Raw genomic sequence first — 14,493 nt, 5'->3', positions numbered from 1 at the left:
TTGGCTTTTGTGCTCAGCTGTATTTCAGAAACAACTTTTCTGTGAAAAACAGAACTGCTTGGTAGATATCAATATTTTGTTCAGTGGAATTAGTGCTTTCCATCTGCCTTGGCATATGGTTTAATTAGCTTTTTTCCCCTCCCCAGTCCAAAGTATGTTACATAAACCCACAAGTTTATTTGGAGGGGAGAGAGGAGGTTTTGCAGTTTGGTTTATGCAGCAAAAAACAGGATGAAAAAGAACTGGTGATGTCCAGAACAGCCTGGGGTTACTTCAGCTTGTGGAAATTGGGCTGGGTGTTTAGGCAGGGTTTCCTGGAAACATGGTTGGCAGTAAGTGTGGCCAGCTGGAAAACCTTCACCTCGAGATCATAACAGGAGAAAAGATTGCAAAGCTCTGAAACCTTTTTTGTAAGCATTCCTTGGTGGAATTCAGCAGGCTCCAGAAAGAATGGTGAAGGCAAATGCAAGTAATGCATGAAGCTAATGAAGCTTTGATGCTTCTGCCAAAGCCAATTCTGGTTGTCTTTTCCATTTTAATAAAACACAGCATTTATTAAATCTTAAGATACGGCTGTGGAATATATGGAAATGGGAAGAAACTGAGAGACTGACTCTGAAAGAGGGACCTGGGTTATACACAGGGCTGTTGGAGGGGTTTTTCCTTAGGATGTGTTGTACTGATGCCTGGTAGAGTCCGTGTAGGTCCTGCTGTGGTACTGTCAGTGTGCTTTTTATGGGATTTTTTTAGTTATAAATCTCTGTAAAATACATGTAGTTACTCAGTGCTCACTCAGTATGTATTTTTGATAACCAGAAACCAGAAGTGTTTTGCATTTGAACTTCTTTCTCACTATTAAAATTTTGGCTTGATTACAAACATCTGCCTTTTCTGGCTTCCCATTTTATTGCTGTTACTGACAAGATGCCGAATCTTAAAAGAACTCCAACTAAAAATTGCACAGCTTTTGTCTGTCTTCTGTAAAAATCTGGTATGGAGCAGTTGCTGTGGGTACTTCACTCTACATATTATAAACTGTATTTGTTGTGTACCATCAGAAAACGAAACTGTTGCATGTTGCTAAAGCTTCACTGAGCTGCACTGGACAAGTACTGAAGAATTCCTCTAGTTTTTCAGCTTCCCTCTTCCCCACATTGTTAAAGGGGTGATAAAATTGAAAAAGACACCCTGATGAATTGAGTGAGCTTCCTGTGTACCAGATTCCTGGCTGGCATTGTTTGGAGTTGGGGTTGGATTACTTCACCCTGAAATAGAGCTGTAACCCTGAGACTGTGCCAAAGTCCCTCTGATGTTAAAGTGAGAACCTTCATTAATAGGTGAGGGGAGCTGATTGTTTTTCTGTCCTTAAATGCAGTCCTACTATGCACCATTCATCCCGGAGAGAGACAATATTTGTGATGGAAATCCAATTGCCTTTCTCAAAATAAATAACACCAGTATCCTACACAACCTTGTCTTGATAAAACAGAAATGGACTGTGTTCTGTTGGGAGTGATAACATCTGGTGAATTCCTTCTTGGGATGCTTCTCATCTTACCTGTGAAAAGCTCCATTCACATGGAGCACCAGTGCAGCAGAGCTGAAGATCATCTCTAATTCAATTAGAGATAGATAATAACTTCTTATCTCCTCCTAAGTGAATTAAGCAGGACACAGTGCTTGCAGGTTCTGTTGTAGGCTGGCTGCTGATGCATATTTCTGCTTAAAACAAATTTTGGGGAATGTAACAGTATAATACCATTGGTGGTGTAACAGTCCAAGGGTTTAACACTAGTACAGGTCTGAACTGTGTTCAGTTACTCTCACATGGAGCTGGTGGTTAATACAGTTGGTGAATGATGTGCATTGTTACCACACAGCATTAAACTTCATTAATACTGGAAATACAAGTGGGAATGCAATGGAAATACAAATGGAAGAAATCCAATGTTGTGTGTTAATTTCTGACATGTTCTAGAGAAAGGGGGGATATTTTCCACTTCAAATTCTTCGAGTGATTTCGTTCTAAAATAAAAGTTGCTCAAGTGGTGCAGGTATTGTGAGAAAGGAGACTCACTTGTCATGTTTTGCCTTAGCAGGGCAGGAGAAGAAATCCGTCTACAGCATCCAGTGTGTCACGGGGTGACCCTGCAGGAGGCCACCATGCAGCAGCCACCACAGCCTGTCCCGGCGGGAGCAGCGGCTCCTCCTCCCGCCGGCATCGCTCGGAACATGTACTGGAGGAACAGCCCCCTCAGCAAACGAGCCAACGCAGCAGCTGCCCCGGTGCAGCCCGTGACAGACCCCTTTGCCTTTGGCAGGCAAACCCCACAGGGCCCCCCCTTAGAGAATCCATCCAAGGGCAGCGCGCTGCCCTTCCCGCAGCCGGCCCTGGTGCATCCGTCACCCTCACGTGCAGGGGACAATCCCCATGGACCACACATGTCTTTACCAGCTCCTGTGTCTCAACCAGGAGTAAGTCCCAGTACGTTTTCTAATGTTCCAGTTCCTTCTCCGTCCCCGGGGTATGTTATAAATAGTGCTGCGGAAGCGCATCCCAGCGCGGATCCCGGACTCCGTGGGCCTGCGGTGCCGCTGCATTATAACACGACAGCAGCAGTTGAAAATTCCTTCAGTGTGCATCCTGGAGTGGTGTCTGCATCAAACAAACCTGGAGGTAGACAGGATGTTGGCAGAGATCCAAGTGACGTTCCTTCAGGACCCAACACGGCAGCGCTCTTCCCCCCACCGCCCCAGCAGCCTGTGTCCCAGTGGAGGCCTGGCCAAGGGAACCTGCAGTCTCCAGTTCGGAATTTCGTGCCCTACCCTGAGCCGTCTTCTCAGATTGACAGTCAGAACATTTCTCAGCCTTCTGGCGGCGCTTCTCACCCTCCTCCACACACAAATGTACTGCAGGGTCCTGGACACCAAGGTATTCCACAAAATAGCGTACAAGCGCCTTTATCTGCTGGTTGTGAAAAGAATGGGAGAAATGGCTCTGCAAATAGTCATCACATGAACAGCATCCAGCCTGGAAGTGTGTTCAGGCAGAACACAGAAATGACTAACCCTTGGTTAAGTCAACCTTACCAGGAACAGTTTTACCCACAGCCACCCTTGCAAGACTCCAGTTTTGTCCCTCCCACAGCTCAGGAAAATAACCCCAAAAACCAGTCTCCGGCTATATCTGAAACATCAAATAGATCAATTCCCACTGATCGAGATTCAGGAACTCTCTCCATGTTTTTCAAAGGGGATGAGGCAGAAAATGAAGAAATACTTTCATCTGAAAAAAATTACATGATGGAGAAAACAGAGTTTGATGCTTGTCAGCCAAATTCGGCATCCCTGTATCACCAGCCAGTGCATCCTCAGCAGGTGGCAACTAATGTTCTCTCTCAGGCACCGGTCAGTACAGGTTCAGCCAGTGAGATGGTACAGAAAGGAATGGATGTCCAGTACTTCCCAAAAATTGTGAGTCATCAGGAGGCACAGGCTGCGAAGCACACTCTGTTTGTTGGTGATGACAAGGCTCATGTAGGTGACACGGCTGCTGGGTCCCAGTATGAAAACGTGGAGAACCTGGAGTGCATTCAGAACCAGGAAGTGCTGCCCAGTGAACCACAGAACATCAGTGCTTCATCCCCTGCTGCTGGTCCTGATCCGTACAGGTACGGATCCTTCCCAGGTCAGATGCTTCCAAAGAATGCTCTTGTGAGCCATGCTGAAGGAGGACCAAACTTGGAGGCACCTGATTCATTACCTCATCCTGTCCGACCAGACAGTGTATCTTCCAACTACAGCAACATGAGCCATAGGAGCACTTCCAGCTCGGCACGGCCTCCGGAGCAAGTCGGTACGTTCATCCAGCAGGAAAGTGGGAAGCCTGATGAGGAATCCTCTGCCAGCTTCTTCAAACAGATTGACTCCTCCCCTCTGGGAGGGGACTCAGGTGAGCTAAACCTGAGCAAGAACTACCATGGGAATCTATCCCAGCCTCCAACTCCAAGCCCTCCTAAGCCTACGGGAGTGTTTCAGACGAGTGCAAATAGTTCTTTTGAACCCGTGAGATCCCACGGAGTTGGTATAAAACCTGCAGAGATCGACCAAGCGAAGATGGTGGTGGAATTGAGAGAGAACCACTCAAACCAAAAGAATATCAAGAAGAGCACAGGTGTGCCAGCTGCGTCCCCAGGCAACCTTGAACAGCCACCAGATAACCTGGAAACCATTTTCATGCCTCAGGTACATCCACCGCCTCTTGCAGGCTCTGGTGAAGCTGGGAATATGTTGCACTCTGGACCTGTTGTGGAAAACATACAATCAGTATCTGAGAGACGGTCCTCAACAAGAGCTCAGGGAGCAGTTAAGAAGTGTGATAGCCCAGCAACGACTTTGTGGGCTCATAATGAGTTACCCAATTTTGGGGGAAATGTGCTTCTGGCTCCTGCTGCTCCTGCAGTGTATGTACCTGCCAAACAGACTGTAGAAGTCATCCAGCCACCAGAAGAAGTTCTGTCTAATCAGCAGCCATGTAAACCAGGGACTATTGCTGTGCAGCATTCCCAGGATGGAAATATAACTTTTGAAAATCTTGAGAATCCTCCCAAAATGGGAGAAGAGGAGGCACTTCAGTCTCAGGCAAGTTCTGGTTATGCAAGTTTGTTGTCTTCTCCACCTACAGAGTCTTTGCAAAATCAACCTATCCTGATTGCTCAGCCTAATCAAAGCTATAACTTGGCTCAGCCAATTAATTTTTCTATTTCTCTATCTAATCAGCTAAGCAACAATGAAAACAATCAGCCAATGAAGGACTCTGGAGTTGGGGACAAGCCTGCAATGGGTCCCCAGACTTCACATGCTGGTGGGGAAAACATGGCATTACCTGTGATGCAAGTTGGATCTCTATTAGTTAATGCACTTCCAAATACTAATCTGTTAAAACATAATTTATTACAAAGCCCTGTTAATTCCTCTGATCCTACTTCTAATCAGCCTGCAAACTTGCTTATGAAAACTCCTCTTAATTTGGCTCCAGAAGGGCAAAAGAATGTTAATATGGAAGGTTTTGTTCCTGAATTTGCTAGCAAGCCAGGGTCTAACTCATCTGTTCCTCCTGGGACGAATCTTCCCAGTGCAAGTGGAAGTGCACTGGTGCCCCCTGTTAATTCCATAGGACAGGGTAATAATTCTGCAAACCACTCAAATTGCAAAGAAGAAGCTGCTGGAGTGCTCGACTTCACGGTGTCACGGACGTTGGAGAAGAGCAGCACAAGTAGTTCTGTCCAGGCACACAATCAGCCTGGTGGTCCAGCACAACAGGCAGCTGGTGGTGCTGCTCAGGTGCGCCCCGAGGTGCCTGACAAACAACATTTCTATCAACAGGTGACAAAAGATGTGCAGCATCAGGCTGCGTCAGACAGAGCTGCACAGGGAGCGTTGCCACCCCAGCCACAAACGCAAGCAGCTCAAACGCAGCAGCCAACGTCTGGGCAGGCCTCGGCTCCTCCAGACTCCCAGGTTTCCACAGGGACTAAAGCCGTGCAGCAGGGGGAGAACCAGGGGCTGGGTAACCATCCTCAGCCTGGGGGTCCCCAGGAGGCAGGTTCGGCCCAGCCGAGGTACAACCAGACGAGTCCTGGGAAGTCGGAACAGCCGCCGGGCGCTCCAGCTGCCACAGCCCCCTCTGCCACCTCCAGTCAGTCGGGCACACCCAGCGTGCAGCAGGACCTGCAGCGTCCATCCCTGCCTCAGACTCCTCAGGATGCCTTTGGTCCCCCCCAGAACCCTTACTACTACTACAGACACCCTTATGATGCTTATCAGCCTCCGTATCCGCCGCCTTATCCTCCTGCAGACCCCAGGACAGCAGCTCACCTTTATTACATGGTAAATTTTTATTTTCCCCTTCCTCTCCCTTTAGTATGTGGTATTAATGTTCATCTTTGAACGATGACTTAGGACAGTTGTGTCATGATAAACATTCAGTGGAGCGTTCTCATCAAGTGTAGGGAGAATCCAGATGGCAGTAACAAAACTTACATTGCAAAGGTTATGGAAACAAAAGTAGCTGCTGATACCAGTTCCAGTTGGCACAGGTGTCAGTTCATAGCAATTTGTTCAGTTCTTTGGAAAAAGTTGGCAGTTTTAACTGTCTTGGCTGCCCAGGTGCCCAAATTTGGCTTCTATCTGCTTGATGGTTTAGTAAAGTGGTTGAACTGCCCTTAGTCCAGACATAATGTTTTTTTTTCTGAAGTTTTTGATATTAATAGACTGAAATATAAATTGCCACGACAGATGTTGAAAGCTAAACTCTAGTTTATCGATCTGCCTCTCTTCAGGTATCCCAGCTGTGGTGTGTGTGGTGATTTGCTCGGTTTTAACTTATTTTGGGAGGTGTGCAGCCTCTTCCCTTGGATGTGCCTCTCTTTTCCAGGAGGACACCTATGGACAGTACGACCCCCGGTACCGACACTACGACAGCACCAGCGCAGCTTACATGGAGCCCGGGAGCTACCGGTACCCCGAGCCTGAGCGTCCCAGTTCCAGAGCCAGCCACTGCTCTGACAGACCCTCCTCTAGGTATGCAGTTCCTGAACTGAGTAAAGATCTGGGATACCCCGGAGCAGGGAGTGTGGTGATTCCTGTTGAAGTTTTATAGCACAAGCCACAGCGAGGAATTCAAACCCTCCTCGTGTGCTGCTGGAGGAACGGGCGGGATCAAATGCCGGGTCTGAAAGGGATACAATTCCCCAACCCTTTCTGTTGCTAAAGCCTCCTTGCTGCTTTCCTTCAGTTCCCTGGGGATTGGTGGTGTTTCTGCCAGGTAGGAAGTCACTGCCTTGGCCTCGGTGCTGAGGTTTGTGCTGTGAAAGAGAAGTACAGGTCGTGGGTTTGCTGATCAATACTCATTTATTTTCTGGCTTGCACTTGAGCAGTGGCCACTCGTGCTGTTAATAAATGGCACTTTTGCACATTGGTGTGGGATTTACCTTGGAAGGACTGTGGTAAGTGTGGCCTAATGATCCACAGTGTTTGAGGTGTCCAGAAGAGAGAGTGGTGAGTCAGGTGACAACATCCTGATGCTGTGTCAGGTTCATTTGTCTGGGAGTTCCCTCAGCTGTGGATGAGCTTTCTCACAAATCTCCCAGGCTGTGGTCTGTGTAGGAAAGGAGCTGTGTGGGCATATTCCACCCACTGACTTCACTGCAGGTTTTGAATAGGAAAACTTAAATAAGAGGAAAATTTAAATAATAGGAAAACCTAAAAGCACTGATCTGTGTGATTGTATGAAATAAAAAATTTGAGAGGGAAACAATGTGTTTAGACACTACTTGAAAATGTTAAATAAAAGCAGAAATTAAATCTTTCTGAACTTAAGTCTTTCTGAAGCAAGAAGCAGCAAATTACCTTCCAAGGATTGCTGCTTTCTGATGATTATTGTGTAAATGATTTGTATGAACTTCAAAGTAATGACAAAATGTCACTGTTGTTATCTGCTGGGGAGGGGGTTCCATTTGTCCAACAGAGAAACCCCAGTTATCTGTCTGGAAATGATGAAACCCTTTGTAGTATTTGTCTGTTGTTGGTAGTTCAGTCAGGGAGCAGTGATCAAATTAAAAATAAACATTTTGCTTTCCACCCCCAGAAGATTATAGATGTATTTTGGTCTTGAGGAGCATGAAACAATGGCTGTAGCTCCATGTGATAACTTCTATCATTTTATTAAGTGAATATAAGTGTACTGTGAGAAATTGTAATGAGATGATAACCTCTGGTAGCAGTTCCTGGTGTGTACTCTTCTTATGTAGTGTTTTTAGGAGAGGTTGAGGTTCTTGTACGTGGCACTGGCAGATCAAAGCCCGTTACCAGTAGCTGTGTTGGTGTCGTGTGTGGCTGCCAGTGCACTCAGATGTGGGCTGTGGGGTGTCTGCAGGGCACCAGAGCTCTCTGTGGAACCTGCCCTTGATGTGCCAGGATTGATGATACAGCTTTGTAAACTCTGTTTGGGGAAGGGACTGAGATCCCTGTGAAGGAGACTGGGAAGACTTGGTTGGGTGGCTAAACCTGACCTGATAAGATCAGACCTCCTCCTCTGCAGAGTAAGTGCTGTGTTAGCAGCCTTCCCACACTCCTGGGAGGAGCATCCCTTGACTTGCTTGGCCACTTTGGAGTTGGCACTATCAGTTGTAGAGGAGCATGAAAGTTCCCATCATCCCACACCAACATTAAATATCTTTACCTCCTGTGTGTGTGTGTGTGAACATGTGTGTTTGAGTGTACATACACCTATGTAGGTACACACATACATGTATATGTACATGGGTACATACCTGTGTGTGTGCATTCATACTGCCTTCTTCATTTAACATTCACCTTCTGGCATCTCAGAAATTGTAGGATGATGACTTAAAAATGGAATATAATAAGGGCTCATGAGTTTTCAAGTAATGGCCACATCTTTCTTTTCCCACCAGAAGAATTTTAATGATCTTTTTATATACAGTGACTCTTACTTTGATGTGTTGGTTTAGTCAGGTTCTTTTTTTGCTTGTGCTGTTTGGACAATCAGCATTCTGACCTGGGCTCTGTAAATGAGTATTTTCTTCACCACAAGAAGTATAACAAAACACTCCTAAAGTTGGAGGAGCTGTTATTTCATTAATTGTTTTATTATCAAATTCTCTGTTGAGACACTTCAAAGGATGCTAATTATAGCAGTAGTTTTTGTGATTAATTGTCTGTAAGTAATTAAACTTATCACCAAAACAGTTTACAAAGACACTAAATTATTGTGTAGTAAGGGCTGTCAGCTTTTCATGACACACAACAATTTAGTGACATACTGGTTTGTAAAGTCTTAATTTTATGATTCCTTGATTTACTAGAAGTGCATTATTTTAAATATGAAACTCCCTAATCAGTGGTGACATACAGCTCTCCCTATCTCTTGCTGACTTCAGAAGATATTAAAGGAGTAATAATAACTTTTTATACTTGTGTGCTTGCTTTCAGGCAAGGGTATTCAGAAGATTATTATGGAAAAAGTGGATGGGGAGATTATTATTCAGGCTATTACCCAAACTCATATGATTATGGAGGTAAGTTGCCAAAATGAACTCTAATTTTTTTCTGTAGAAAATTGCAGGTTTAAGCAATAATTTATGGAGAAGAGGAACTTTAAGATCAGAGAATTATTGTACTTTTCCATGTTAATACAACTGATATCCTTTCCACAGCCAGCAAGAATAAAATTATACTTGCTGAAAATTGATCTTTGGGCCCACTTCAGTTCATAATACCTGACCATCCTTCCTGTATGTTTTTTATTCAGTAGCAGTAGTAAATAGAAGATGAAATTAGTGGGTTTTTTCCTCACTACCAGCCTTTCCTTTGTGAAAACACACTGTTTTAAGTGTACAGAATAGTTTTGTTCAAAGTGTGGCAAGCCTGCCATTCTCTGGGGTGTGTCCCTGGTGTGTGACTTGCAGGCAGAGTTGTAAAGTGAATTTTAGGTGGGTGTGGAGAGAAGTTGAGTCATGACTGGCTTTCGGTTTTGTCCATCATTATCCCAGTGCTCACTGAGACACTCTGGCATTGGCAGGCTGAGGGTAATTGCTTGTCTAGTGCCTGGGAGGATTTTAAACATCTATCCACATCCTGAGGCATTTGGCATGAGGCTCTGCAGGCTGGTCACAAAGGTTCTGTGAGTGTCATAACAAATATTAGGATTGAGTTTTAAAGATGTCGATAAAGATCTGTCTGATGGTAAACACTGTCCCTTCAAGAGCAGATAATTATAAGCACCATATTTTTCTGAAAGGGGTGACATTGATTTTTTTTTTTTTTTCCTAACTAAAACACTTTGGCTTTGCTCTGTGCTTCAGGACCAAACCAGTATGTAATTAAATAGAAAAGAATAGAAAAAGGTTATAGACAGCAGCTTCCAACACCTGAACCATTTCTTTTTCCTTTCTAAACCATTTCTTTTTCTTTCCTGAACCATTTCTTTTTCTTTTCCAAAGATCCAAGTCGCTGGGAACGGTACCCATCAGCTTATGACCCCAGGTACAGAGATCCCAGGAGTTATGACCAGAGGTATTGGTATGATGCTGAGCACCACCCTTACCAGAAGAGAGAAGCATATCCATATGGCAGCAGGTTTGTCCATTCAATCCATGTTCTCTCAGTGCTCTTTTCAGACCTGGGGCAGCACAGGGCTGAGTATGTGTCTGAGAGGAGGTGGAGAATCTGGTTTCTTCAGGGTTGAGACCCCCATAGTCAAATGTTCCACCAGAAAATTAAGTTCTGACAGTAAATGTTAAGGCAAAGGCTGAGGTTCTGCTTGTGCACTGACAGAAATATTAGTTTATTTTCTAAAGATCTGCCCCAAAGCCTTCAGAATTTATGAATGATATGATGGTTGTATTGGGCATCAAAATTTCAGGGTATCATGCAGATTTATAAGTAAAATTTCCTCAACATTCTCTGTAACAGACTATTAAAATGCAGTGTTACACATTTCACAGATATGTGTTGTTAGTCCTTTCTGCAGCTTTAACGGGTCATGGGGGAAAAACAGATGAGCTGTCACATCACTGTAAAGAAAGGATTTAAGGCAGCAGGACTTGTTTTCAGACCTGTTGAACATTCTGTGGGTTTTCAGAACAGACTCTGAGTATGTTGTTGTTCTTGATCGGGAATATTCTGGATGAACTCTGTTTACTGCAATAACAGCCTCAGCCTAGGCAGTGATTTAAAGCCCTTCTGAAGTGAGGCACAGTTGCCCTGACAGTCCCTCCCCTCAGGGATATAGAATCATAGAATCGATTGGGTTGGAAAAGACCTCAGAGATCATCGAGTCCATCCCTTGGTCCAAATCCAGTCCACTTACTGGATCATGGCACTCAGTGCCACGTCCAATCTGCGTTTAAAAATCTCCAGGGATGGTGAATCCACCACCTCTCTGGGCAGCCCATTCCAATGCCTGATTACTCTCTCTGTAAAGAATTTTCTCCTGATATCCAACTTAAATTTCCCCTGGCAGAGCTTAAGCCCGTGCCCCCTTGTCCTATTGCTGAGTGCCTGAGAGAAGAGACCAACCCCCACCTGGCTAGAACTTCCCTTCAGGTAGTTATAGACAGTAATGAGGTCACCTCTGAGCCTCCTCTTCTCCAGGCTAAACAACCCCAGCTCCCTCAGCCTCTCCCCGTAGGACTTATGCTCCAGTCCCTTCACCAGCCTTGTTGCTCTTCTCTGGACCCGCTCCAGCACCTCAATATCCTTCCTGAACTGAGGGGCCCAGAACTGAACACAATACTCAAGGTGTGGCCTCACCAACGCAGAGTACAGGGGAAGGATCTCTTCCCTGGTCCTGGCCACGCTATTCTTGATACAGGACAAGATCCCATTGGCCTTCTTGGCCACCTGGGCACACTGCTGGCTCATGTTGAGCTTCCTGTCAATTAGTACCCCCAGGTCCCTTTCTGCCTGGCTGCTTTCCAGCCACTCTGTGCCCAGCCTGTTCCTGTGTTCATTTTTGGTTGGTTCTCCAGGAGTGACCGATACGAGGACAACTGGAGGTACGACCCCCGTTTCACCGGGAGCTTCGACGATGACTCGGAGCCCCCCAGGGATCCCTACGGAGACGAGTTCGACCGGCGCAGCGTCCACAGCGAACATTCCGGGCACAGCCTGCGCAGCTCCCGCAGCGTCCACAGCCACCAGAGCAGCTTCAGCTCCCGCTCCCAACAAGTGAGTTTCAGCTGGGCACGCCAGGTGTCGTTCCAGCTGAGTTTTTCTCTCTCTCGGGGTGGGTGAAACATTGGAAATGCGAAAATATTCCTGGGGTGTGTGTTTTGAAAGCTTTCGTTCTCTAAGTTAAGGCTGGTTTTGAAATATAGTTTTGGACTTAGTGTTGGTCACAGTTGTCATGAGAACTTTAACCAAAATCACACACGCACACAGCAATGGAAAAATTTCCTCTACTGAGTCCATTTGCTGTTTGTGAGATCTTTGCCTTCCCTGTGCTTGGCTGTGTTGGACAATGTGCCTGGCTTTGTGTCATGTTTTCCTCATCACAAGCATGAAATTGTTACTGAACTTGGGAGCTATTAAAGGACTAACTTCATATTTGTATGATGTTATTTTGACCAAATCTAACTGATTACTCATCCACTTATGCCACGAGTACATTTACCTGGAAACCTCAGAGAATATTTGGCTAGTTTTTGAGGTACAGTCTTTGCCAGTGGAATGGGTCATTTTACCTGTAGTTTCATGTGTTGGTTTGTCATGTTTCTTGGAAGTTTAGGTGGTTTTCCAGTCTGAACTCCAATTCATTTAGTAATATTGGCAGTAGTATAATATTGGAGATCGTTGAGTCATGAATCTTTAGGCACTGAAGTCATTTAACCATTCGTCAGGTTTAATGAGTTGAGATTTTCTGTCTGTTACAGCAGAGGTGAACATTGATTCTGACCCATAGTTCTTGATAACACAACTCCTTCTCTAATCTTACTTTTGACACAAGCACATAAAAATTTTAATGAGAGAACTGAACATACTTAGATGTGAACAGATCAAATGGTGGTAAAAACAGTAATGGAGAGTACTGAGATATATTAATTCTTTTCTGTAGTGTGTTGCTGCAGCACAGGGTGGCTTTCTCTAAGGCAGTGGTGCAGTAAACCTGATTTACAAACAGAATCAAAGCTGTCAGGGGGGATGCTCACAATCTACAGTCCTGCTTGCAGTGTTGCTTGCTCTGTGTAACCTCCTGCTCTCTAACACTCACTAATATGCTCTGTTTAGAGCCAGCTCTATAGGAGTAACCACGATCTAACGACCAATGCCTATGAAACCACTGCCCAGGCAGTGTCCCTTCACACAGATTATCCCTATGGAGGATATGATGCCAGCTTTGATGGACAACAGCCTTTTCCAGATTATGGCTACCCAGCTGAAACTGGATGGGCAGCTGTGGAACAAGGTATGGGCATGCTGGGGAGGGAGGGGGGGAAGAACTGTGCCTGGGAGGGTCTCTACCAATAGTACTTTGCACTGCTGTACTTGTAGGATATGAGATGCCTTTCCTGTATTCAGTGAGCCTGTTAACAGGATAAAATGCTGTTTTACAGTGTATGTTCACATGAACAAAGTTTTATTTCCTTTTCAGTAAAGGACAACTTGCTGCTGAAACCTGGGTGTATCACAGATCAGGAGTTCTAGACAGTGTTGGCTTTAAATACTGCAAACCTCCATTAGATAGATTTTTAAGTATGGTGGTTGTGCTTCATTGGAAATGATAGAAATTTAACCTAAACTTCAGATTTTTCCATAGTTTTTCCTTTTATGTAGAACAAAACACTTTCTCTGGAAGAGCTTTTACAAAATATATTGACATAAATTACTGGCTCTTTGAGGGTGTGTTATGTATTTGTACAGAGATCACAGAAATGTCTGATACAAACAATCAAATCCCCTGCATTGAAAAAAAAATAAGTGGATTTTAAAGCTCTGTAGTTTTGTTCTAGTTCTTACAAATCTTCAGATTTGGGACTTTGGAATTATTTAGGTGCTTGGGACTATAATGGAACTGATTAATTGCTGCTTATAAAGTTTAGCCAGATTGAATGGCAGGGTGTTTTCCACTAATAGTGCAGGATTTTTGAATTGGATAAATACATCAGCAAGTTTACTTAGTTGCAAGACAGGTTACCTATTCTTATTTTATCTTTTCTTCCCATTTCAGCACCTTTAAGACCCTCAACGCCTGAGAAATTTTCAGTGCCTCATATCTGTGCCAGGTTTGGGCCTGGGGGCTTCTTGATAAAAGCACTGCCAAACCTGCCTTCTGAGGGCCAGCCAGCTCTGGTTGAAATACACAGCATGGAGGTAAAGTTTAAAAGGAAAAAAGGCAGAGGGTGGAATACAGGGTCTTTCTTTTGGAAGGGAAAGAGGGTACTTGACTTCTTTTATCTGTATTTTTTTTACATGTGTCTTTGTTTGGGTTGTAATCATAAGTAAAAGAGTAGCTTTAAAAGTTCTTTTCCTCTGAGAGATGATTTAATCATGATCAGATCATCCAGCTCCTTACAGTTTTGTTCAGGATGATGTACAGAATAAGTTCCATGTAAAATAGGTTTCATCATTTGTTATCCTTGTGCAGGTTGCAATTCACCCTTTGTATTCTGTTTAAGAGCAAAAGGCTTGATTACACCATGGGTTATGTTCAGGTCTGGGGGTTTTGTTGTTAAAAAACAAAGTTCATATTTTAAGAACTTCTTCTAATTTATATTTGTGTTTTAGACCATGTTACAACATTCTCCAGAGCAAGAAGAGATGAGAGCATTTCCTGGTCCTCTTGCTAAGTATGTTCTTACAATTTTTAGAAATAACTTTCAGCATTCAGAATTCATTTCTTCATTGAATATTTCTTTGCCTGTGAATTACAGGATTTAAACTTAACAAAATATTTGTGGCTTTTCACCT

General features: G+C 44.4%; 1 protein-coding gene across 5 annotated transcripts in view; it reads left to right on the top strand.

The window, feature by feature from the left end:
• SEC16A (SEC16 homolog A, endoplasmic reticulum export factor) overlaps positions 1 to 14,493 on the top strand; it is a 28,918-nt gene that overhangs the window by 1,971 nt on the left and 12,454 nt on the right. For 2 of the 5 annotated variants that reach the window (XM_027650236.1, XM_027650234.1), the window contains exons 2-9: positions 2,100 to 5,889; positions 6,437 to 6,582; positions 9,016 to 9,101; positions 10,026 to 10,161; positions 11,556 to 11,754; positions 12,814 to 12,991; positions 13,754 to 13,896; positions 14,311 to 14,372. In XM_027650236.1, the coding sequence (XP_027506037.1) occupies positions 2,164 to 5,889; positions 6,437 to 6,582; positions 9,016 to 9,101; positions 10,026 to 10,161; positions 11,556 to 11,754; positions 12,814 to 12,991; positions 13,754 to 13,896; positions 14,311 to 14,372 (4,676 nt within the window). In that variant the 5' untranslated portion in view covers positions 2,100 to 2,163. Of the gene's footprint in view, positions 1 to 2,096; positions 5,890 to 6,436; positions 6,583 to 9,015; positions 9,102 to 10,025; positions 10,162 to 11,555; positions 11,755 to 12,813; positions 12,992 to 13,753; positions 13,897 to 14,310; positions 14,373 to 14,493 lie in introns of all 5 variants that reach the window. The other 3 variants (XM_027650238.1, XM_027650237.1, XM_027650235.1) reach the window with 3 other exon arrangements.

The sequence above is a fragment of the Corapipo altera genome, unplaced genomic scaffold (assembly GCF_003945725.1).
Source record: "Corapipo altera isolate COAL_440 unplaced genomic scaffold, ASM394572v1 268, whole genome shotgun sequence".
NCBI classification, from domain to species: domain Eukaryota; kingdom Metazoa; phylum Chordata; class Aves; order Passeriformes; family Pipridae; genus Corapipo; species Corapipo altera.
The sequence above is the reverse complement of the archived record's forward strand: the minus strand, read 5'-3'. Positions and strand labels throughout refer to the sequence as shown.